Genomic DNA, 26,599 nt, shown 5'->3' on the forward strand with positions numbered 1-26,599 from the left:
TAGCAAAAAATCCAATGATGATTGAATTCCACCAAAAAAAAGCTCTATCGGTCTCAAAAAGCGACAGAGCTGAAAGCTGAAAATTGGCCTGGGCAGGAAGGGGGTAAAGGTGCCCAGTATTAAGCAATTTCTTGCTTCTCTTTACTATACTAGTCACTGCTTACAAAAATTCTGCCAATGGTTATAAAGACAGGTTGCCCACCTCAAGGGTGGGAACATTTGTACTGAAGTGTGATCCCCAACCCTGCACTTCCCTGCTGGTCTGCACTCAGCTGTGCTTTAAAAGAAGTGTTTCTGGGCACACTTACATCATCCAGACCACAGTGATCCCTGCTTCTGTGCTCAGTGATCTATGGAGAGTTCTGTGCTCAGGCATTGTTTGTGTGCACACTGAAGAAAACTATTCCAAACCACAAAAGTACACTGTGTCTGGGAACACTGGGCTGAAAAAAAAACTGATTCCTCCACCCACACAAACAGGATAAACGGTAGAACCCCCCCCCCCCCCCCACCCCACATACACACACACTGGGACATTGTAATGTGACAGTGGCACCCATGGAGAAATACTGCTTCAGACAGCTCTGGATTGAAGATGAGTATTACAGTAAAAGCTGTATTTTTTTTTTCCATTTTTTAACTAGTCTGGGGTGCATAGTTACATTATTACATTAACACCTGGTTGAACATTTTTTTTTTTCTCCCTAAAGCCGGAGTTCAGCTTTAAGCAATAGGATGCAGACAGAATACCTAACACAGACAGACAGACAGACATAGTCCCTTAGTGTTTAATGTTAGTGGTCTACAGGGCTGGAATTTCAAAACATTGATTATGCACAGACATTGTGCTGTGCCTGCAATGTTTTATTGCTTCTTCTGGTTGCAATGAGTTTCAGTTTATTCCGCACCAACAAATGTCTTCCATGAGCACTGCCTGCCTCATATATAACAGGCAGCTAGGAATGCCAGTAATAGCAGCTTACCTAATAAACAAATGTTACACGAGTGTACCCCATGCCCCTCGAATCTCTGCAAAGGTAATCACAGATGCAGGGAGCAAATGCTGGGGACCATCTGTGATTTTTCAGCCTTCAGCCTGTGCTGCATTGGCACTCCAGAAGTGTGTATTGAGTCATTTTGGTTCACTATGCCCTTTCCGAACCAGCGACTGGGCGTTTAACCAGATACCAAATGCTTTCTTTTAGTTTCCATGTGAATAAAGGCTGAACACCGGGATAATCAAATATTATCTAAACACAAGAGTATGTGTTTTTGTACTTAAATCTCGGTATGCTTTGTGTATTTCTTCCAGAAATATGCAGTAATCCAGTCTGTGAAAGAGCTTCCTGTAATAAAGACCAGTCACTGCCACTCTCTCTCACCTTGTGCAGGGTGACTGGTCTTGTCTCCGCCCCCCCTCCTGTAGTTTTCTGCAGGCAGCCTGCTGTGGGTGGAGCCTACTGGGCCCCTCCTACAGCTCTTCTCTCTGCTCAGGCTATATACAGCACAGTAATGATATCACTGATACTTTTATAGGGTAATATCTGGGTTTTGGTGACACATTTGGTGCACACAAAGTATATATCCTTTATGGTTATTGAGAAACATATTTACCGGTTTTGTGCCCGGAGTTCAGCTTTAAGACATAGCAGGTCACTGATCTGGAATGATGCTTCTTCTCTGGTGCTTATTGGTTTCAGGTCAGTGATTCACTAGGCAGTGAAGCAAAACTGAGAAAATCAAAATGCAGAAAGCAACTAAAAGCCAGATCATGAGATTCAATATTGATATTGATGGGTACATTTAAAACAGAGTAAGAAAGGGAATACATTAAATAACATTGTAATTGTTTTGCAGTCTCATTATTGGGCATCAGTGTGCACTCATTAGTGGAAAGAAAGGCAACATAAGCCGATTGACAGAACATTGGGGTTTATTTACTAAAGCTGGGGAGTGCAAAACTAGGCTCACTTCTGTAGAGAAACCAATCAGCTATTAGCTTCCAGGTTATATTGCCAAAGCTTCATTGAACAAACTGAGGTCAGAAGCCGATTGGCTGCCATGCAGCGCTGCACCAGACTGTGAGCGATCCAGTCTTAGTAAATCTCCCCCACTGTTTCTCGTTTGATGCAGAATACACCTTTTGGTGATAAATAACTGCAGCTACAAAGTTCTATCGTCATTAGAGGGGACACCACAAAAATGGCCTGAGGACCACACAAATTGGGTGTCACTGGGTATCTTAAAGTAGAACTATAGGCAAAAAATTTTTTTTTTCATTTGGATAGAGTAACCCATGTCAGATTTTTAATTTTTTTTCACCATCTGTGTCCCATTGTAGAGATTTCCCTTCACTTCCTTTACCCTATCCAAACAGGAAATGAAGGTAAATCCCTGGAAATTAAGGAAATTCCCTGGAGATCCCTAGGTCACCAGAACTAGTGTCCCCATTGAAAGATTTCCCCTCTGTTTCTTTTACTTTCACTTTCAATGATAATGGTAAACAGAAGGAATAGGGAGAGTGAGGCCTCGTACACAGGACCGGTTTCCTCGACAGAATCCATTAAGAAACTCGGTGGCAGAGCTTTTTTTGCAGAGGAAAACGGTCGTGTGTATGCTTTTCATCGAGAAAACTGTCGAGGAACTCGACGAGGAAAAAAGAGAACAAGTTCTCTTTTTCCTCGACGGGAGTCTCAATTTCCTTGTCGGGCTGGTTTTCGACGAGAAACATGTTCGTGTGTATGCTTAGAAACCCGCGCATGCTCAGAATAAAGTATGAGACGGGAGCGCACCTTCGGTAAAAGTAGCGTTTGTAATGGAGATAGCACATTTGTCACGCTGTAACAGTCTGAAAAGTGCAAACCGTCTCTTACCAAACTTTTACTTAACACGCAGTAACATGAGATTAGCAAAAGCAGCCCCAAGGGTTGTGCCAGTGGAATCGAACTTCCCCTGCCGTCGTACATGTTGTACGTCACCACGTTTGAGAACGAGGAGATTTTGTCTTCACAGTGTGTACGCAAAGAAAGCTTGTCAAGTTTCTCGACAAGCCTAACAAGGAACTCGTCGGGGAAAACGATGTGTCTTTTCCGACTAATTCCTCGGTCGTGTCTACGAGGCCTGAGTCTCTCTAACGGGGGCACAGACAGCAATAAAAAACGGACAGGTGTTCTAATCCCTCTCCACTATATCCAAAACTAAAAGTTTTGCCTTTAGTTTTACGTTAAAGTATGTTTGGAACCACATTTTTTGAATACGGAATAGTCAGTTTTTTATTGTTTGTCCCATTGTGTTGGGGAAAGTGAGGGGGGATTTCCTTCACTTCCTGTCCCATATATATAACTGGAAGTGGGAGGAAATTTCTCTAGACATTTGTAAAAAAGGGTCCCAATGAGGCGACTTTTCTTCTATTCGTTTCAGTTACAACTCAAAATGTTGGATAGTTCCATCACTTTTAGTCCCAATGCCAAGACAAGTAGAGAAAGTGTGGACACAGCAGAATTAAAAACTTAACAGAGGTTCCAACCACTCCACACCCTATCCCAAAAAAACAAAAAAGTTTTTGCATTTTAATTTTCATTTTCTCCCTCCTCTTTTCTATTCATTACTGTAGTATTCTGAGAACACAGAGGGAGTTTTATACAGATGATTATAGCCACATATTATTTAAAGTATTTATTTTTTTAAGCCCAAGTATGAAAATGTAATATATTCCAGTTTACCAGTCCCTAGATTTTAGTGGCTGAGTTTGTTTTCTTTTCTGGTTGTTTTACCTTTATTTTCATCTAGTGATCCTGTCAGTAACACACTTCCTGTCCTAGGGTGACAATGCTTACTTATCATTCTGTGTCCCTACTGGAACAGTCTTGTCACCCTAGGAGTGCGTTAGGCCTACAGAACACTTCTCTTCCATAACATTTGGGGAGGTGTTCTGTAGTCCAGAGCTAGAAACACTGACAATCAACACAGGGAGAAAGCACATGTAGTTATCGGCTCACTAGATTTCTGTCAGTACCAACGGGTAATTTTTTGGTTGCACATATTGAACAGAAATACCAAAACACTGTTTAATATCTCTTTAGTTAAGTTGTCATCTTAATTGCCGTTACTCATACTTGTATTGCCATTGCTTCAGGGGTCATCTGACTGATCCTCTGGCATTCCCTGACACAAGGAGTTTAAGCATTTCTGTGGTGCTATTGTTCTCTGTCTTGGATGCTGATGTTAAGGACAGACATGTGTTACTAAACCCACAACAGTAAAATCAGTCTGTATCAGTGTTGCCAACCGTCCGTCCGTAAAAACGGGCACTTTTTCCAGTAAAAATAGCCAAAATCGGTTCGGCTTGGAACTGCACATGGAGATTGGAGGCAGGGGGTGATGGTGGCTGCGGTGGCACCACAGAGGGGGATGGAGGCAGGGGGCAATGGAGGCAGGGGGAGATTGGAGGCAGGGGGTGTTGGTGGCACCGCAGAGGAGGATGGTGGCACCGTGCGCAGAGGGTGGGGAATGGAGACAGGGGTTGTTGGTGGCACCACAGACAGGGATGGAGGCAGGAAACAATGGAGGCAGGGGGAGATTGGAGGCAGGGGGTGTTGGTGGCACCGCATAGGAGGATAGTGGCACCGCAGAGGGTGGGGAATGGAGACAGGGGTTGTTGGTGGCACCACAGACAGGGATGGAGGCAGGAAACAATGGAGGCAGGGGGAGATTGGAGGCAGGGGGTGTTGGTGGCACCGCATAGGAGGATAGTGGCACCGCAGAGGGTGGGGAATGGAGACAGGGGTTGTTGGTGGCACCACAGACAGGGATGGAGGCAGGGGGTGCTTGGAGGCAGGGGGCCTGGGGGAGATTGGAGGCAGGGGGAGATTGGAGGCAGAGGGAGATTGGAGGCAGGGGAGATTGTGGCACCGCAGATGGGGGTGAAGGCAGGGAGTGTTGGTGGCAGAGGGGGATGGAGGCAGGGGGTGATGTGACTAAATAATTTGCCCTTATTATATCGAAAATAACAAAAATATGTTTTTTTTACCTTAATATCTACCTTAAATCACATTGCTATTTGCCTAGAGTACTTGTTTGTAGCCTAAATACTGAAATTTGCACCTAAAAATTTAATCTAGTAACTTTTGTGAAATGCCAGTAAAAACGTGGCTGCGCCAGGAAATTTCGGGTGTCGTGCCAGTAAATTTCAATCTGGTAGGTTGGCAACACTGGTCTGTATATTGCAGTAAAGCATGCTTGTTATACTCACTGTGGAACCTAAGGGGTTAATCCTCTGCATTGTGTAAAAAGGCTGTTTTATCCTGTCTTTTCTGATCTACCCCTTCTTGCATCACCCCCAAAACATGTCCGGATAAGACAGAGTTACTGGAGTCAGGCTGCACATGCTCAGTTTGGTGTGTATTGCTAGAGAGTTTTTTTTTTTTTGGGGAGGTTCAATGTGATCAGCACAGGGCCAATCGGCATTGCCCAGAGAGAGTGCCAGGGGTCCTGCATCCTGATAGAACAGCCAGTGCAGTATAAAAACTCCTCTTACAAGCTTTAACCAGACACTGATAGAAGTCATAAGATTTCTATATACTGCTAATGAGAAAAGGTATTTAGCAGTCTATATGATTGCATTTCCATGTTCTGCGTACTGTCGGAGACCAGATATAGTGAATGCAGGGTCCTGGGTTTAGTAACACTTTAAGTACTCATAAAATACAGTATGCAGTGTCTGAAGTATATTTAGAAGAAGGTAAATCAACAGCAGGTAAAGTGTAGCACTACTCTTAAATGTACATGTACAATAAATGGTGCATTCAGCACATTAAATAAATATCCCCCCAAATAGAAGTCCATAGTTCAGTAGTGACTCTGAACACCATTGCAAGAAATCGTAACAACTTCCAAATCTTCTGTATCCCAACTCGGTTTCATGGGCGTCCGCTGAAATTCGGCAGCGGCAATACACAGTCGCATTTAACCCTTTCTTCGACCGCTAGGGGGGGTTAAAAACGCGCCCCCCCCCACGTTAAAATTTAAAAACACCCGACTGTGCCCCCTGCATCTTTTTCAATATCTCTTTGTCACTACTGTGTACCCCTCTCCACAACTGCACCTCTGGACTCCTTTACATTACACAGCACCCCACAGCTCTGGACTCCTTTACATTACACAGCACCCCACAGCTCTGGACCCCTTTACATTACACAACCCCCTGCAACTCTGGACTCCTTTACATTACACAACCCCCTGCACCTCTGGACTCCTTTACATTACACAACACCCTGCACCTCTGGAAGCCTTTACATTACACAGCATCCTGAAGCCTTTGGGTTCACACTGGTGTCCTGGAGTTTGTCGCAGTGTACAGTGGGGATCGAAAGTTTGGGCACCCCAGGTAAAAATTTGTATTAATGTGCATAACGAAGCCAAAGAAATATGGAAAAATTTCCAAAAGGCATCAAATTACATATTTAGACATTCTTATAATATGTCAAAAAAAGTTAGAATATATTTCCATCATTTACACTTTCAAAATTACAGAAAACAAAAAAAATGGCGTCTGCAAAAGTTTGGGCACCCTGCAGAGTTAATATCTTGTACTGCCCCCTTTGGCAAGTATCACAGCTTGTAAATGCTTTTTGTAGCCAGCCAAGAGTCTTTCAATTCTTGTTTGAGGTATCTTTGCCCATTCTTCCTTACAAAAGTCTTCCAGTTCTTTGAGATTTCTGGGCTGTCTGTCACGCACTGCTCTTTTAAGGTCTATCCATAGATTTTCAATTATGTTGAGGTCAGGAGATTGTGAAGGCCATGGCAAAACCTTCAGTTTACGCCTCTTGAAGTAATCCCCTGTGGATTTTGAGGTGTGTTTAGGATCATTATCAATTTGTAGAAGCCATCCTCTCTTTAACTTCAGCTTTTTCACAGATGGCATCAAGTTACCATCCAAAATTTGCTGAAATTTTATTGAATCCATTTTCCTTCTACTCGTGAAATGTTCCCTGTGCCACTGGCTGCAATACAACCCCAAAGCATGAATGATCCATCCTCATGCTTAACAGTTGGACAGAGGTTCTTTTCATAAAATTCTGTGCCCTTTCTTCTCCAAACGTACCTTTGCGCATTCCCGGCCAAAAAGTTATATTTTAACCTCATCAGTCCACAGAACTTGTTTCCAAAATGCATCAGGCTTGTCTATATGTTCATTTGCAAAGTTCAAACGCTGATTTTTATGGTGAGGACGTAGAAGAGGTTTTCTTCTGATGACTCTTCCATGAAGACTATATTTGTACAAACATCTCTTTATAGTGGAATAGTGTACCACAACTCCAGTGTCTGCCAGATCTTTCTGGAGGGATCGTGCAGTCAAACGTGGGTTTTGAATTGCTTTTCTCACAATCCTGCGAGCTGTTCTGTCTGATATTTTTCTTGGTCTTCCAGATCTTGCATTAACTTCCACTGTTCCTGATGACTGCCATTTCTTAATTACATTTCCGAACAGAGGATATTGACATCTGAAAACGCTTTGCTATCTTCTTATAGCCTTCTCCAGCTTTGTGAGCGTCAACTATTTTCAGTTTCAGTTTTCTAGACAACTGCTTAGAAGAACCCATGGTACTGATTGTTGGGGCAAGGTCAGCTGAGTCTGGGCATTTAAAACCTTTGAGATTGACATCACTTGGTCTTCCCAGACGATGATTGAGAACAATCCATGACACTGGCAGGTCTAAGCTTTGCAAAGGGGGTAGTGCATGCTATAAATTCTGCAGGGTGCCCAAACTTTTGTAGACGCCATTTTTTGGTTTTCTGTAATTTTGAAAGTGTAAATGATGGAAATAAAATCAAACTTTTTTTGACATATAAGAATGTCTAATCTGTAATTTGATGCCTTTTGGAGATTTTTTTGTTCGTCAATGCTCGGATAGACTATCCGAGGTTTGCCGAGGTGTCCTCTGGCCTTTACGGCCATTTCCGAGGCTCTCTGGCACCCCCCTACCTCTAGCCGCATGCGGTATTGCATGCCATTGAAGTTAATGCGGAAACAAATTATTTTAGTTTCCATTGACTTCTATGGGGATGATATGCAAGTTCTTTGGATTACGAGCATTCTCCTGGAACGAATTATGCTCGTATTCCGAGGTTCCACTGTATATGTATATAAAAAATAAGGTAACAAATATTGCTCACAATATTGTTTAAAAAACATAACAAATAAAAACACTCACAAGGATACAATCGCTCTTAATAATAACACTTTTCAGTGTGTACAATCGGTCTGCATGCACTGGTCTATTACCGCTCAGCAGTTCTGAGATTGGCAGCGTGATGACATCATTGCCATGCGGCTCTGCCTCCTATATGCATTACATCCAGTGGGCAGGACTTCAGTTGCCTACTTTTTGAAAACAGAAATCTGTGTAAGCTCCACATGTGCTGTGGAGATTCCATGATTGAAGGATTTTAAATCCAATGAATAAAAGGGCAGGGCCAGGGACAGTAAGGCTGGTGAGGAAAGGACTAGATCATGGACTTACTCCAGTCAAGAAATGAGACAGGCGCTCTAATGCACGCTGTGAGAAGTTTACAGCATGCAATGAGAGAAGTTTGTACAACTCTTTGAAATGGAAGGTAAGGCTGGAGTTCAGCTCTAAGAAATGTCTCATGTTCCTACCAACCAGGTAGGTGAGTGGTGCTGGCACAGGCTCTGGGAACTTTGGGGTGGCAGGTATCTGCCTAGCCCCATAGACATTAAATTCTCACTGAAAACAGCCAAATTGGATGTCTGTGGGTTGTGTCTGTGTCCATGGGCTGCTTAAAGCGTATGGGTAGTATTCTTTGACAGTTGACATACAAATTTACTTGTGGAAGCTTCAGGGGATGTTGAGAGAGGGAGGAATTGGCACCTTTTTATTTATCAAGATGTTGAAAAGGCATTGCGTTTATCAGTGTGAAATAGGTACAGACATAAATGTATAATGAAGCTGATGTTTTGGTTGTAGAAAAACAAATTAAGCATTGTCTGTCTTCCTACAGCACAGCCAAGTACAGCGTGGTGACGTTCCTACCTCGTTTCCTCTACGAGCAGATCAGAAAAGCTGCCAATGCTTTCTTCCTCTTCATTGCCTTATTACAGGTAAAAACTCTCATTCACATGTGACATAACAAATTTGTTTTCAGTTTACAATGGCCATACACAGTCCTTATATAGAGCAAAAAGTCCAATCACTCCAGCAGCGCTTCACCAAAGAAATTCAACAGAGGAGCCTCCACCTCTAAGGCCTCGTACACACGACCGAGTTTCTCGGCAAAAACCAGCAAGAAACTTGCTGGGAGATATTTTTTTGCCGAGGAAACCGGTCGTGTGTACATTTTCGTCGAGGAAACTGTCGAGAAACTCGACGAGCTTAAAACAGAGCATGTTCTCTATTACCTCGACGGGAATGGAGAAAATTGGCTTGTCTAATTCCTCGACAGCCTAACAAGGAACTTGACGAGGAAAACTATGTGTTTCGCCCGTCGAGTTTCTCGGTCGTGTGTACAAGGCTTCAGTGTTAGTAGTGCATTGTAAAGATAAGAGCAGCCAAATCCTATCCATTGGTACTAGGTAGTCTGTAGATGTTAGCTTGTAATAGCTACTTTAACACACCACCGGTGAAAGAAATTGTCTCACTCCCCTTATGCCACCTCACTCACTGCTATTTATTACCTCTCATCTCTGATCAGCAAACATGCTTAGGCCCCTTTCACACAGGCTTTTAGATCAGGTCCGTCTGTCAGTTTTTCAGGCGGACCTGATTGGAGCCTCCTATAGAGCGGCGGATGTCAACAGTGACATATCCACTGACACCCGCTGCTATCCATTCCGATTCTGTCCGTTAAATCTAGATGGCTGAAGGCCCTATTTTCCATCCGTCTGGCGTATCGAATGAAAACGGACAGGTGGTCCGTTCTCATCTGATCTTCCCATAGAGGAGAGTGGGGCTCTGACAGGTCTGTCTCTACACATTGAGCGGAGATGGACCTGTCTGCCTGCTCAGCGGGGATCAGTGGGGTCCCGCCAGGTGGACCGCCATTGTAAAAGGACCCTTAATGATCCACAGCAAACAACAATTCAATTGTGTTCAGGGTTCGCTAAAAATGCAAGAATAAAGGACACATACAATCCCCATAGCGTAATTCCGTTTCACATACTTTATTAAAATGATTGAAACTATTAAAATTACACTCACAGCGTATATATTGTAAACATGCCCATCAATAATAAGACAGAGACAGGCTGTTTGTATCACTGCTCTCTCAGTTCAACATCACATCCGGCTGTCGCTCTGACGTCGCTTCCTGTCACCGTATAGTCACCCCTTGATGTTTCATCATTCTGACTTCCTCTGAAGACGTCTGACGTTAAATCCTTGTTAAGCCTGGGTTCACGCATATTGCTGTGCAATATGATGTCTGTGCAATACGAGTTCAGCCATACAGTTTGTATGACTGAACTCGTATTGGATTTGCACAAAAAAGGTGCAGGGACTTTTTTTCCTGCACTGGAATCGGATTGCATGGGTGTTCACATCCATGCAATCAGATCCCTGTCCGAATCCAAAGTTCGCACTGCGATCTGTGAACTGATCTGGGGGCCATTAACTTTGTATTGACACCCGCAGCGGTTTGCAGAGGGCAGTGTGAACTGCCTGTGGGAGAGATACAGGAACACGCTTTAGAATCGTGCTGGTCCCTGCATTGCAAGAGTGTGAACCCAGGCTAAATGTTATTCTGATGTCTATACTGCCCAGAAAAAAAAAGGTATAGTAGAAAAAACAGAGCTGCATTAATTAGTGTCTGTTATATCTGCCTGGAGTTCAGCTTTAAATAATGGTATTGTTTATCACCACGTGTAAAGTCAAACACATTTTTAGGAATTTTTGGGATAGAGCAGGAAATATTAGAATCCCTGTCAGGTGTTTTTTTTCTATCTGGGTCCTATGCAGGGGATTTCCCTTCACTTTCTGTTCCAGTTGTTGATAGAACAAGTGTCCTTTTTGGAAGATTTCCCTTCACCTCCTGGCCTGGTTTCATCAGTAAAGTTTTGTATTCTCCCCAACAGGGACACAGATAGCAATAACAACTCATATTCAGCACCTTGTCCCCCTCTACCATCCAAAGTTAGTATAACAGAGTGCTCAGCCCATGGTGGCACCATATAAATCCAAATTAAAGATCTAGTCAGAAATAACAACCTATATTCAGCAACTTGTCCCCCTCTACCACCCAAAGTCAGTATAACAGGGTGCCCAGCCGATGGTGGCACCATATAAATCCAAACTAAAGATATAGTCAGAACTCCTTATGCTATGCATTAAAAGCAGATGCTTAAAGCGGGGGTTCACCCAAAAATACATTTTTAACATTACATTCAGCCGAGTTGTCCTAATGACAATCGGCTGTTTTTTTTTCCCTGTACATACCGTATTTTCACCGCCGCTTCCGGGTATGTCTTCTGCGGGACTGGGCGTTCCTAATTGATTGACAGGCTTCCGACCGTCGCATACAGCGCGTCACGAGTTGCCGAAAGAAGCCGAACGTTGGTGCGGCTCTATACGGCGCCTGCGCACCGACGTTCGGCTTCTTTTGGCAACTCGTGACGCGCAGTATGCGACGGTCGGAAGCCTGTCAATCAATTAAGAACGCCCAGTCTCGCAGAAGACATACCCGGAAGCGGCGGTGAAAATACGGTATGTACGAAAAAAAACAAAAAAAAAAACAGCCGATTGTCATTAGGACAACTCGGCTGAATGTAATGTTAAAAATGTATTTTTTGGGTGAACCTCCGCTTTAAGCTTGCAAATTTATGTGGAGGCCACACTGGCTTGTCAAGGCCCCCCCCCCAAAATAATAAAACATTGACCCTGGGACCCACACAGCAATAATTAGATTAAGAACGTTTTTATTAATATCAACCTGACAGGTTCTAACCCTACTGTATCCAAAACATAAAGTAAAGATGTTGGCTTTGGATAGAGGATAACTGGAAACCTGTGAATTAAGGGAAAACACAACCAACTATGCTGTAGTCCTTTTCCAATAGTTTTATTTCAAGGACAGTACAAGCCTCCAACATTTGCTTATAAAACAATCAGTATTCAATCAGTATTCCAAAGACATTTACCAGAATGCTATGCAATTATGTACTGTATTTGCTGGCGTATAAGGGCTCTTTCACACGTCCGTTCAGTTTTTCAGATCAGTTTTTTTTTCATCAGTTGATCAGTTTTTCCATCAGTTTTTCCATCAGTTTTTCCATCAGTTTTTGCATCAGTTTTTGCATCAGTTTTTCCATCCGTTTTTTTTTTTTTTTTTTGGGCTTTTTACATAGAAAAACGGATGTTAGCGGAACGGATGATAAACAGATCATCCGTTAACGTCCGTTTTTCGTCCGTTACGTTTTCTAGACGGAAGAAAAATAGGGTTTTCTTCCGTCCAAAAAAACGGAACTTAACGCAGACGGATGCTAACGGACGTTAGCGGATGCTCATCCGCTAACGGACGCTAGCCCATAGGGAATCATTGCGGTCCGTTAACGGACGTCCAAAAAACGGACGAACGGAACGGACGTGTGAAAGAGCCCTTAGACTACCTTTTACACTCCGCTACATACAGTATATACCGGTTAGCCAATCCCGGTGAGCGCTGTATTCAAAGGAATACAGAGCCTGCTCGGATTGAAGTAACAACCTCTGCCAATCTGAGCAGGCTACATACAGAAGCCTGCTCGGATTGGCTTTGAGAGTCAAAGAGGCGTGGGCTGATGATGTTACAGCCCCTGCCAATCCAAGCAGGCTTTGTATTCATTAATAGAATACATCACTCGCTGTGATTGGCTCCAGCTCCAGCAAGAAGGAAGAAGAATATGGCTCCAGAAGGAAGAAATATGAAGCGTCAGAAGCCTCGGAAGGGGGCTGTCTTATACGGTGAGTACAGGCAAAAAATCTTAAACTGTCAAATTAGGGGGTCGTCTTATACGCCCGGTCACCTTATACACCTGCAAATACGGTAGACCTTTCAAGGTAGGGATACATTTCTGTGGGCTAAAGAATAGTATTTCACCCTGATTAGAATAGTTCCACCCTGATCGATGTCAGAATACGGAGCATCACCTCTTATGCCCCATACACATGTGCGGGATTTCCGACAGGAAAAGTTCCCATCGGAAATCCAGAGGGGAAAGCCGAGAACCTGCTTGGTCAGTCTTTCCCCCTACACACGGCCGGTTGTCCCGGCCATGTGTATGCTCCATCGCAGTTTTTCCCATAGGAAAACTGCCAAAAAACGCCGGGTAAAAGTCCGCCGGTTTTCCCAGTGGGAAAAAAGAGAACTGGTTCTCTATTTTTGTCCGGTGGTTTTTGGGCAGTTTTCCCGTCGGAAAAACTGCAAGGAGCATACACACGGTCGGGATTTCCAGCCAAAAGCTCTCCTCACAGTTTTCCCGTCTGGAACTGATCGCTATAGATATTCTTTCACTTTGGTAGACCTTGTTCTGATAACCTCCATTTTCATCATCTTGTCCCCACTTTGCAAATTTACCACTTGCAAGTTTGATTCTAAGGTCAAATAATCACCGGAGTTTGCGTTTGCTGCCTTGTTTACTCCATAATCTAGCAGTCTTGGTCAAACAGCCCCTTCGCTTTCTCCAAACTACAATTCTGTGTAAGGATGCTCATGATGAGAGATGTGTCCATTACTCATATATGCCAATATAGTTTTGTATAGGCAAATTAGCCTAAAGTTTTATTATCTTTATTTTGGTTCACAAGATTTTCAGTGAGATGCAATTCTAGTGCACACCTCTATTAAATGCAGACTGAAATTTCATGTGTCTTGCATACATGCAAATTCTACTTACAAATCTCAGTATATATTTGCTCATTGCAAATTTGTGTCTAAAGAACACATATAACTTTATTTTGTACACTTTTAAAGCATATCATTTTCATTAGACATGAGAGCGCTAAGCAAGACTTGACAAATGATGTTGAGATAAAAAAGTAATTTTCAAGCTGACAAACCCTTCAGCCATGCAAAAGAAATAGGCCTGTTTTATCAAGTGCCTTGTAGTCTATTAAGCTCTATTTTCACAGCCACTATATGGGCTATTACTCGAAGGGTTTGACCATGCAGAGAGTGTGTTTTGATTCGATCCGTTCTAATAAACTAGTAAAGAATAGGGAAGACTTTTCAAGGTGAAGTCCAGACAGGTGGCAGCCACTGAACCAGATATGAATTGTGATTGTCTAGGCCAGGGCTAGACAAACGATGGCCCTCCAGCTGTTGCGGAACTATAAGTCCCATCATGCCTCTGCCTCTGGGAGTAATTGTCGGTCTTCCCATCATGCCTGTGTCTCTGGGAGTCATGCTTGTAACTGTCAGTCTTGCAATTCCTCATAAGACATGTAATTCCATAACAGCTGGAGGGTCACAGTTGCCCACCCCTGGACTCTAAGCCAATGTAATAGTGCTGTCTTCATGACTACAAATCCTTTGTCTATTTTCAGCATTTGGTACAAAATAAGTACTAGTATAATAACTTTAATGCAAACTTAAAGCCACTCCCACCCATACAGCATTCTGGACATCACCCAGCAAACATGATGCAGTATCCAGCATGGCATACAGGTTTCAAATTCCCCATGTGAACAGATTAGTTGGCTGCCATACTTTCAGGGGGTATTTTGACATACCTTGGGGTGATGCCTTGCCACCCATAAGTTTGAAATAATTGCCTTAATTTACTGTGTTTCACCCTTCCCCTAATGAAGTGGAATTTTATCAAAAAAGAGCATTAAGATTTGTTTGTATAAAGATTATTTCGACTTGCATTGGATGTGGTGGTTCTTTTATATGAATTATTTTAATATTTGTAAAACTTTAGCAATGGTAAAATGTCATACATGTTATTTTTTAGTATTAAAACACTGGCATATCAATAAATTCAACAAAATCCAACAAAATCATAAAAGGATCAAAATGATTGTCTCCCAAAATACTATTATTGTTTTGAACCTTTTAGAAATCATAATTTTTATAAATGCGCTGTAGTACCTATAATCCTTGGGTAAAGTGACTTGGCTGCCATTTCTTGTGCTCACTCCTGGTCAGCAATGACTCCGATATGAGGGCATTAAGGAATTGGCCAATAAGTACACTGCAAGTGCTCTTGGAAGTGCAGTTGCTCTAGATCTGAGGGGAAGCTCTGCTGACTTCTATTGTCCAATCATGTGGATCATGGATTCTTTGCTAGGGTTTTTGACATCAGCATAGAGCTGGCCGGGGATCACCCCCTGCTCCATTTCATCTAATGTTTAAAGCAAAGGTTCTGGTTCCACTATAGTTCCACGTTAAGTGGCTATAAAGTAGTTTTTGAGTTTGATTCCTGTTTGTTGATGTCTAAAGAAATACATTTTTTTTTTTTTATAGCAAATTCCAGATGTGTCTCCAACAGGAAGATACACTACTTTGGTGCCCTTAATCTTCATTCTTACTGTGGCTGGTATCAAGGAAATTATAGAAGACTATGTAAGTTGTGTCAAATTTATTTTCCCTTCTTCCATAATTCTCACAATTCACATTATGAAACATGCATTCAATGGAGACCTTGAAAAGTTTGAGATGTCTCTGTAAAGTTTTCTTAGAACTTTGGCTCTATTCTACTTTTCACATACTGTACATGGTTTGAAACAAAAAATGTTAACTGGATGGTTCTTTATGTTTTTGGTGGATTTAAAATATGTTATTCTCATAGGAACGTGCAGTGCTTCTAGTGGTATCTCTTGTATAATTAGTGCATGATTTCTTTCATCCATTGAGTTATAAGTGTACTCAGTGATAGATTATACAATATCACAGTAGTTGTAACAGTCGTGATACAATATTAGGTGTGATAGTTGGTAATGTAATATATTATAAAGAGTAACATTAGTCAGTATGACAGTTGGTGGGAGTATTCTGAACAGTGATGGTCACTATGGGATAGTGTGTGCTGAGGATAGAATATGACATAGGAAAGGTTAGAATGGGTAGGAAGGATAAAGTAGGATAGGTTAGAAAGAATAGGGTAAGATGTGGATTGAAAGGGTAGGATAGGATAAGAAGGATAGGATAGATAGAATGATTGCAAATTAATAAATTACTGTAAGGCCCCGTACACACGAGGGGATCTCCGCTGGAAACGGTCCGCCGGACCGTTTCCAGCGGAGATTCCTCCTCCGGATTTGGATCCGATGGCTTGTACTCACCATCGGATCAAAATCCGCGCGGAATTCATCCGCGGTGACGTGTCGCGCCGTCGCCACGATGATGACGCGGCAACGTGCGCGACGCTGGAATGTAAGTACTTCCACGCATGCGTCGAATCATTACGACGCATGCGAGGGAGGGGAGCGGACGGATTGATCCGGTTAGTCTGTACAGACCACCGGATCAATCCGCTGGACCCGATTCAAGCGGATAAATTTCTTAGCTTGCTAAGAAATTTATATCCGCTTGAAATCGATCCGGCCGAGAAATCTCCGCAGATAAATATCCGCTAGGCCGTACAGACGACCGGATTTGTCCGCTGGAACTGATCCGCGGATCAATCCCAGCAGATAGATCCGGTCGTCTGTACGAGGCCTAACTCTTATTATACAATCAATTTAGGTCACTTCTATAGGTTTACATTGATCCACCGTTTCTGATTGTTTGAGCTTGGAACATTAGAAGATGACTCTGAACCCTCTGTTCTAATTGGAAAATAATAAAGCATTGTTCCAAAAAAGACAGCTGTAACCTTCAATTTATGCTCTTACTTGGTGGTCATGTAATCATGAACGCTGTTTTTGAGTATAGGGGAACATCGCTGCACAGTGTGGGCAGGGGCATGAATTATGAGGTGGGTTGTCAATCAAGGCATGGTACACTAAGCGTGGGGAGGGTAAACCACACTGATCATGAAGCTACAGGACACCATGCGCCGGCATGGTGCCCTGTGATTTAGATAAGATGCTGTGGGACGCACTTGACCAGGAAATGTTTCCACTCTTAGGCCGCGTACACACGATCAGTCTAAACCGATGAAAACGGACTGAAGGACCGTTTCATCGGTCCAAACCGACCGTGTGTGGGCCCCATCGGTCAGTTATCCTTCGGTCCAAAAATTTAGAACTTGCTTTAAAATTCAACCGATGGACGCCTAACCGATAGGTCAAAACCGATGGTTAGTATGCAAAAGCATCGGTTAAAAACCCGCGCATGCTCAGAATCAAGTCAACACATGCTTGGAAGCATTGAACTTAATTTTTCTCTGCACGTCGTTGTGTTTTACGTCACCGCGTTGGACTCTATCATTTTTTTAACTGATGGTGTGTAGGCACATCAGACCATCAGTCAGCTCCATCGGTTAACCGATGAGAACGGTCCTTCGGACCGTTCTCATCGGATGGACTGATCGTGTGTACAGGGCTTTAGGAAAAGAAAACACCTGTACAAAATTGTTACACATTTCCTAGCACTTAAGAATATCCTCAGTGCTCAGTGTAAGTCCCCTCATTTCCCCTGTTCAACCAAAATATCACTGGATGCATGATTAGCAATAATCAGATTGTATATTGCTAGCTTTACAGTAGAAAATAAATATTAAGTAATAGATTATACTTTTTTTTAAGGTTTCTGTTAAAGCTGAACTCCAGATAGGTATAAAAAACATCACATAATGCAAATATGTATTCATTAAAACTCATTAAAGTGTACCTGAACTGTGCCTTGTTCTGCATTGTCTCTATGAGGCAGCCAACTTGGTAGAGGAGCAGGGCTTTGTGTCTCCTATGTAGGGTGTTGTCTCTTGTCTCGCCCCCTGTAGTTGGTGGACCTGTTGGGTCCCTCCCACAGCTGTGCTCTTTGCACTGGCTATGTACAGCATATTGACAATGTCACTGCTACTTTCACATGGTAATATCTGGGTTATCAAACGAATTTGGACACAAAATGTTTTTATATCCTTTGTGGCTCTCGGTGAGTATATTTTAATTATATTGTTGTGCTTGTCTATTTGACTCACAAGGAATAGATTTAAATGTATATTGTGCCTTGTATTCTGCTTTAAAACAAAAGCTTTCAAATTTACATGAGTGCTGAAAAGTGGAAGTACTGCGCTACCCTACCTAGTTGATATGTATAAATGTGCTACTAATGCATATGTATATACAATACAACATGTGTATCAATGAATTAATAAGTGCAATATATCCATACATAAAGTGCTATACAGTACATGAAAGAAGTGTAAAGTAAACAAAAGAAATATTCAACATTATCAAGAGGCGCCTCCTGATGCTTCCTGATGAAGTCTTGATGACGGAACGCATAGGGACGGTCCCTTTAGGTCACACAGCACGTCACTTCCATCCAATGGAATGCTGGCTCTAGTCTAGGGGATCGTGGAGCAGCGGCATCCTTTCAAACACAAATCGGCAGATCATTCCTGGTGTCGGGGCAAGGCACCCTATTTGTGAGTGTATACCCTTTGCTAATTTTTAATCCACATTTTAATAAAAAAATATGCACTATGATATTCCCTGTGATTTTATTCTTCTTTTTTTTTTTTTTTTAACAGGTACGTTTTTATTTATCAAAATGCACAACAATAAGAACACAGTACATAATACCATGGTACATAACTCAGGACACCAGTGTTGTTCATCTTCCTTTAAAAAAAGTAACTAGTTACAATTACAAGTTACTTGCCCAAAAAAGTAATTGAGTTAGTGACTCAGTTACTTTATTAGCAAAGTAACTAGTTACTCGGAAAAGTAACTGAGATTTTTTTTTATATTCTACAATGCAATTACGTTCTATAACATCTTTAATATCAAAGATGTTTATATTAACTGATTGAAGAATAAAAACACTATATACAGTATTTTAGAACATTTCGCACTGTGTACAATTATTAATATCATCATCACACTCCACCTGCCCAGCAAGGTTCTATTGATGTTGCAAAGCAGCAAAATGTTACAGAATGCTCATTAAATGTGTACAAAGCGCATAGCACTATAGTTAAATGTGTGTGCGTGTGCGCCTGTGTGTTTTGGAAAGCATGAGAATGAGCCCTTTAAGTAAATATAAGTGGTAAAGGTGTGGGATCTGATGTTCAATCCATTCCAGGGGAGTGTTCTGGATTAGTCACATGTACTCTGCATAGTAGATCTCATATCTTCATATAACTGTATCAATAGCAGAACAAGCCTTGGACACATAGAATCATCTGCATTGGCCAGAAGTAAATAGACATTTCAGGTGCATTTCAAATGATGGAAATGTCAGAGAGGATGAGATTTGCTTTCTTCCCTCATCTTTACCAATAAACAGAGCTCCTTGGGGACAGAGAAGTACATTGTGCAATGGTTATACTCACGGTCACTGAGCTGTCAGCTCTTCTATTTCTCTTTGTCACATTTGGTAGCGATGTTGTTGTGCTCCCTGCTGTGCTGTAGCCTGTCGGTGACTCGGCGCCCGCGGGCGGGCAGTTCGGCCTCCTCCTGGCAGCTCTGGACTGTGCGGGAGGGAGGAGGAGGGTAGAGGGAGCCGGCGGCCATCCATTATTAAAAAAGCGCGCCTCCTGTCCTGAGTGTTCCGTGATTGGCGGAACACTAATTTTCCCAGCAGAGCCTCTGTTTAGTGTTCAGCCTATCACGGATGCCTTCTCATCCTCAGCCTCGGGCTCGGATGAGAGGACATCCGTGATAGGCCGGACACGAAACAGAGGCTCTGCTGGGAAAATTAGTGTTCCACCAATCACGGAACACACAGGAGGCGCGCTCTTTTTAATAATAGATGGCCGACGGGCGATGGCTGCAGTGCTGACACAGGTAAGAGTAATTGCGGTAATGCCGCCCAGTAATGGGAACGGCGTTGCCGCGAGGGAAAAAGTAATCTGATAGATTACTCGTTACCCTCAGGAGGCCCATCGTTACCTAACGGCGTTTATTTAAACGCTGTTAGTTACAACACTGCAGGACACACAGGTGTAAGCATACAAACAGGCAATTGATTCATACATAAGAAAATGTTAAGGTTGCTAGTCCAGGGAACATCACTCCAGGTAATTACAGTATGAGTACTCAAGCACATCAGAAGCAGGTATTCAGCAGGGGGGGGGGTCCTCCAGATGGAGAAGGGAAACCACAGGGTAAGAGGCACGGGGAGGGCCCCCGGGGGGGGGGAGAGTCAGAGACATCCCCAAGGGACAGAAGAGGGAGGGTCGGAACTCAAGAATTCATTTTACCCTACAAAGTGATTTTTTTTCTTCCTTTGAGCTCGATCCATTGATGCGATTCCATATCCATGGGCACCACAACATCACCCAGAAGCCTTTTTAGACATGCCTAGGTAGACATATAGTGGGTTCCTATCTGCGGGTGAGTGCACACTCTGGTGGGAATGGGCACAGGGAATTGCAGTGATTATTTGCATGGTTCTGGAGCACTTGTGTATGAAATTTATTTTGAGGATCTATTTTCACATCCTTTATTGGGAACATACTTGGACTCACTTTATGGACTTTTTTATTTATTTGTTGAATTTTTCTGTTGATGACTTTACACTTCTTTTATGCATAAGCACTTTTCATGCACTGTATAACACTTTATGTATGGATATATTGCACTTATTAATTAATTAATGCACACATTGTATTGTATTTGCATACGCATAAGTAGCACTTTTACATATACCAAGGGTCCTCAAACTACGGCCCGCCAGTGTGATTTACCCGGCCTGCGGACTGCCCCTTTAATATTGCAGCAATCCCCCTCCCCTCTGCTACCTTTTTATCACACAAGATGAGAAACACGACATGTCCGGACAAAAGGCAGGTCTTTTGATTTAAGCAGCGGGGTAGTTTCAGCAATCAAACACCTGCCTTTCATTAGCAAAGTCTCACCCTTTGTCTGGACCTGCCATGCTTTGCGTCTTGTGTGATTGAGGTAGCAGAGAGGCAGAGTGCTGGGATGTTATAGAAAGAGCGGCAGTGTAATATCGATGGGGGGATCTGTGATAGGGGGGGAGAGCTGTGATGAGGGAGATCTGTGATAGGGGGGTCTGTTATGGGGGGCTATGTGAGGAGAGGAGTTTGTGTTAGGTGGGCTTTGTGATGGGGGGAGTCTGTGATGAGGGGATCTACTATGGGGGAACTGATATGAGGGCTTTTTGATGGGGGGAATCTGTGATGGAGAGGAGTCTGTAATGGGGGATATGTTATGGGGGTCTGTGATGGGGGGGGTCTGTTATTCTGGGCTTTGTGATGGAGAGGAGTTTGTGTTGAGGGGCTTTATGATGGGGAGGATCTGTTATGAGGGCTTTTTGATGGAGAGGAGTTTGTGGTGGGGGGTCTGTTATTGGGGGCTTTGCGATATAGAGGCGTTTGTGTTGGGGGGCTTTGTGATGGGGGGTCAGTTATTGGCGGTTTTGTGATGGAGGGAAGTTTGTGATGGGGGGTCTAATATGAGGGGAATCTTTGGGGGGGGATGTGTGATGGAGAGAAATTTGTGATGGGGGGTTCTGTGATGAGGGGGGTCTGTGTTGGGGAGGGGTTCTGTGATGAGGGGAGTCTGTGAAATACTAATAAGTTTATGTTGATTCAAATTGTTCTTTATTTTAAATATTGTATTGGTTTTTCCTGTTTTTTTTTTTCACTTCAAATAAGATGTATGCATAGATTCATATTTTTTTAAACTATAGTCCGGCCCTCCAACAGTCTGAGGGACCGTGAACTGGCCCCCTGTTTAAAAAGTTTGAGGACCCTTGATATATACCAAATACAGTAGGTGTTTGTGATATTGTGTTTTTAGCACAACAGCATCGCGCTGATTCTCGGCGACATGGTGCCGAGATCTCGCACTCACTGGAATAGTGACAGCACATCCCAGCAAGCGCGTCATAGAAGCGACGGGAGATCCGGCTTGGATTCCCGCCAATTCTACACGTGTGCAGCGTTTGTTATGAATCCTGAGGGGGAAGTCCCCGCCGGATTTTAAATAAAAATCCGGCATGGGTTCCCCCCTCAGGAGCATACCGGGCCCTTAGGTCTGTTATGGGTTGTAAGGAGAGCCCCCCTACGCCGAAAAAAAACGGTGTAGGGGGTCCCCCTACAATCCATACCAGACCCGTATCCAAAGCACGCTACCCGGCCAGCCAGGAAGGGAGTGGGGACGAGCGCCCCCCCCCCTCCTGAGCCGTACCAGGCTGCATGCCCTCAACATGGGGGGGTTGGGTGCCCTGGGGCAGGGGGGCGCACTGCGGCCCCCCCACCTCAGAGCACCCTGTCCCCATGTTGATGAGGACAGGGCCCCTTCCCGACAACCCTGGCCGTTGGTTGTCGGGGTATGCGGGCGGGGGGCTTATCGGAATCTGGGAGCCCCCTTTAATAAGGGGGCCCCCAGATACCGGCCCCCCACCCTAAGTGAATGAGTATGGGGTACATCGTACCCCTACCCATTCACCTGCAAGAAAAGTGGTAAAAACACAAATAAACCACACAGGGTATTAAAATATTTTATTAGTCTGCTCCGGAGGCCCCCCCTGTCTTCTTTATTAGCTCTTTTACCAGGGGGAGCTTCTTCTTTGACGTCTTCGGGTGGGTGGGGGCCGCCGTCTGGTTCTCTTCCACCGCCGGGGGGGGTCGCTTTTAAAAAAGCCCCCACCCCCCGGCGGGTTTCCTCCGGCGTCTTCGGCGGGGGGGCTTCTTCTTCCGCTATCCCGACGGGTCTTCTCCGCTATCCGGGGGGTCTCCTTCTATGTTCGCCGCTCTCCGCTCTTGACTCGGCGCACCCCGGTTCTTCGTCTCGCTGTCCGGTGCCTTCTTCCGTGCTGTACGTCTTCTTCTCCTTCCGTGCTGTGAGTTCTTCTTCCGTGCTGTGACGTCATGTTCTTCACTTCTCTTCTTCTCCCGATGTTGACACGCCGGTTCTTCTCGCTGAAATGACGGATGCGCGCCTTGCATCGGACCTATATAGGCCTCACAGTCCCATCATGCTCTGTACCTACCCATGTGATACCTACCCACGTGGTAGGTATCACATGGGTAGGTACAGAGCAGTGACCATTTGTATCTTAAATGGACATGACCTTATATCTTCCAAATTGACTGATAATTTGCATTGTTACTCAAATTGAAATATCTTTTGACCTCCCGCAATGGCTTTCAGCATTCATAGCAAGTCCTTCTTCAGTAAATGAGTTAATTGTTTTTAAATGGGTCCTAATCCATCATGCCGGCACCTGAGGATGTTGTTGTTTAGTGAAAATTAGTGGTATTTATGGTAAGAGGACAATATTCCCACAGCTGCAGGTACAGTAATCTGTTAATTAGATTTATGATTTGTGAAAAGCTTTTGCACATGATGCTCGTATGTGACTCAATGGGAGGCAGCACTTAACGGGATTAATTTGTAGATCATTATACCTCCATCAGTCATTATGCTGGAAATTATAGCCTTTTACTTCATATGTCCCCTGGCTGCCAAGGGGGCTTTGTTCCAAAATGACAGACAGACAAAAAGTCCACTATTTGGCAAGTATTATTGAATCTGGTCACCATAGCTAACAGTGACTAATGGAAACATGTACTGAGGAAGTATGGAAGATGGAACTAGACTTCTGAAACCTGGTTTATATGCTTATCCAGTGTCATTAGTATCTCTAAGGCTTTATTTCCACTGGCGTTTTTACAGCCACTTTTCTGAGCGTTTTTTACAGCTTAAAAACGCCTGTCCATGTTATTCTATGGCATCATGCCCACATAGGCGTTTTTGAGCTGCAAATGGCATAGGCGTTTTTGAGCTGTAAAAAAAACGCAGGACCAGGGCGTTCTGAAGCTCCAGAGTAGAGCTGTAAAAACGCCAGACGTTAAACGCTCAAAACGCGCGAAAACGCTCAAAAACGCGACCGCGGCACTTTTAAAGCTGCAGCTCACAAAAAAAAAAAAAATTTTTTTTTTTACAAAATAAACATGGACAGGCTAAGCTGTAAAAAAGGCTAACAACAGTGGCTGTAAAAACGCCAGTGGAAATGAAGCCTAAGTTGTGAGGCAGGAAAAAGAAAACTCTGTAAACATGTAGCCCAGGGGTAGGCAACCCTAAAGAGGTGGAGATCTAACTGAACAACATGGGACAAGTCAAAGATCACCGGGCACAGTTCCGCCTCCTCACACCTCATTTAAACCTCTAATTGACATACTACCTTGTTGCAGTCACGTGCAATCATGGGTTTAAATCAGGTGGTAAGGAAGCAACATATCACTCCGCATGGGCAGGAGCCAGAAATACAGAGGAGGCATCGGCCTATGCGTCTCTTGCTCCCTACTACAGATCCAACTTTATAAGTAGTCCCTCTGTATTGCACTCTGTTTGATGTTCTGGGATGGCGGGCCAGCAGGCCCAGATCGCGATCTACCAGTCACCTGTCCGCGATCTGGCGGTAGATCATGATCTCCTGGTTGCTGACCCCCCCATGTAGCCTATATAGGCACAGTTCTACAGTGTCCGATTGTAAACTTGTTCCTGCAATTAACTTTTAGAAAAATTAAGCCACAGAGTAACAGTCTGAAATAAAGTGATTCTAATGGCCCGTACACACGATCCGAATATCGTACGACGGATCGTACGACTTTTTTCGCTTAATAGTCGCAAGTAAAGTGAAATAGGTTATTAAAGTCACAAAAATTCTCGTACGACCGAAAAAAATAATCGGAAGTGATGTCATGTGTTGTAATGTATTTGTATTGTATTGTCGGACGACAACTGTACTGACTAAACGAAAATCATACGATCTTACATGGTACGAGGAAAATTTTCGTGCATGTCCGATCGAAAAATATCGGATGAACGGTCGTGATCGGCTCTCGAAAGTAGTGTACACACGATCCGAAAATCGTACGATTCTTCATCGGACGATCGTTTTCGTCCGATATTCGGATCGTGTGTACGGGCCATAAAGCCTAAACATGTTTTACCTTAATGCATTCCCTGCATCAAGGCAAAACATGTTTAGATATCAGTATCCCCCAGCACCCCGCTTTTTTTTAGTCCTCACTCAATTCAGCGATGTGCCTGTCTGCAGCAGCTGTATTCTCGCCTCACTCTCACAGGCTTTGCCATTGGTTGCCGTTGCTATCTGTCAAATCCTGTGATGGGGGAACAGGGCAAAGCCGCGCTATCTGTGTCTATGGATGCAGGCAGCACGGCTTGGGATCAAGCCCACAAAATAGGAGCGGCTGCTGGGTATCCAAGAAGAGCTTCTCTGTGCAATGGATTTGCACAGAGCAAATCCATTGAACAGAGCAGGTAAGTATAACATGTTTGCTATTTAAAAAGGAGGCAAGGACCCCTCTGTGTAAGGCTGGCTATACACTGGTAGAATTGTGTTTAATTTTTAGAATTTCCGTTTGCTCTTCTAATCATTAGTGGGGTAAATTGTCAATCATTTTTGACCAAAGTGGCGAGAAAATTTGAAGGAGCAGGATGTAAATTTTTTCTTGAATACCACATTTTTAAGAGTGTATGTGGTTTTTTATTATTAATAATTTTTATTAATTTCAAAATTGAATGTTAAAAGCAAGACTTCAAATACCTTTTTGAAATACTATTGAATGACAATTGTCCAGTCCTCAAATGTACAAAGAATTTTCGTACAAACGATCATTCGCAAATCTACAAGTGAGAGGGGAATTTTAGTTTTATGGCAAATTCCACTTTGTGAATATGATTTTAAATGAAACAACTATTAAAACCAAAGCCAAAAATGTAATATATTGCAGCATAACAATTATTAGATGTGGTGGCTGTATTAGTTTTCTCTTTTTAGGCTTTTTATCCCTCTGTTTTCACCTGTTTTATCAGAGTGCTACAAATATAAGCTTAAAGGATCACTAAAGGAAAAAAAAAATTCCGCTAAATAGCTTCCTTTACCTTACTGCAGTACTGGTTTCATGTCCTCATTGTTCGTTTTTGCTTTGAAGTTGCTGTAATTCTGCTGTGATCTCCACACTTCCTGCTTGTCTGGCTCCTTATGAAAAATCTCAGGGCAGCTTTTCACTGTGGTCCAAGCTGTGTGTCTAAAACTCCTCAGAACCAATCAGATTCATTTTAAAAACAAAACACTGCCCTGGATTTTTTTTTTTTCTGTGGGTCTCTCTACTTCACAGAAACATGAAACCAGTTTAAAAACGAAAGTGAAACTGCAGGCACATTATATGATTGAATTTAATCTATGTTTAATCATTTTTAAAAGGAATCAGTTAACTTTTATGTCTCTATACCCTGTAAACAGTAATTTCAGCAACATTTTTTTTTCCTTTAGTGACCCTTTAATGCTGTATATGAGTGGAGGCTAGCTGCCACATCCCAAAAACACACTGGGCTAGATTCAGGTAGGGCGACGTAAATTTGTGCGGGCGTAGCGTATGTTATTTACGCTACGCCGCCGCAATTTAGAGAGGCAAGTGCAGTATTCACAAAGCACTTGCTCCGTAAGTTGCGGCGGCGTAGCGTAAATCTGCCGGCGTAAGCGCGCCAAATTCAAATTG

At 43.3% G+C, this 26,599-nt stretch overlaps 1 protein-coding gene across 1 annotated transcript in view; it reads left to right on the forward strand.

Annotated features, from left to right (window-relative positions):
• Window positions 1-26,599, forward strand: part of ATP8A2 (ATPase phospholipid transporting 8A2) — an 899,065-nt gene that overhangs the window by 137,502 nt on the left and 734,964 nt on the right. The window contains exons 3-4 of the mRNA XM_040340493.1: window positions 9,022-9,121; window positions 15,457-15,555. Of these exons, the coding sequence (XP_040196427.1) occupies window positions 9,022-9,121; window positions 15,457-15,555 (199 nt within the window). The remainder of the gene's footprint in view (window positions 1-9,021; window positions 9,122-15,456; window positions 15,556-26,599) is intronic.

The sequence above is a fragment of the Rana temporaria genome, chromosome 2 (assembly GCF_905171775.1).
Source record: "Rana temporaria chromosome 2, aRanTem1.1, whole genome shotgun sequence".
In the NCBI taxonomy this organism is placed as follows: domain Eukaryota; kingdom Metazoa; phylum Chordata; class Amphibia; order Anura; family Ranidae; genus Rana; species Rana temporaria.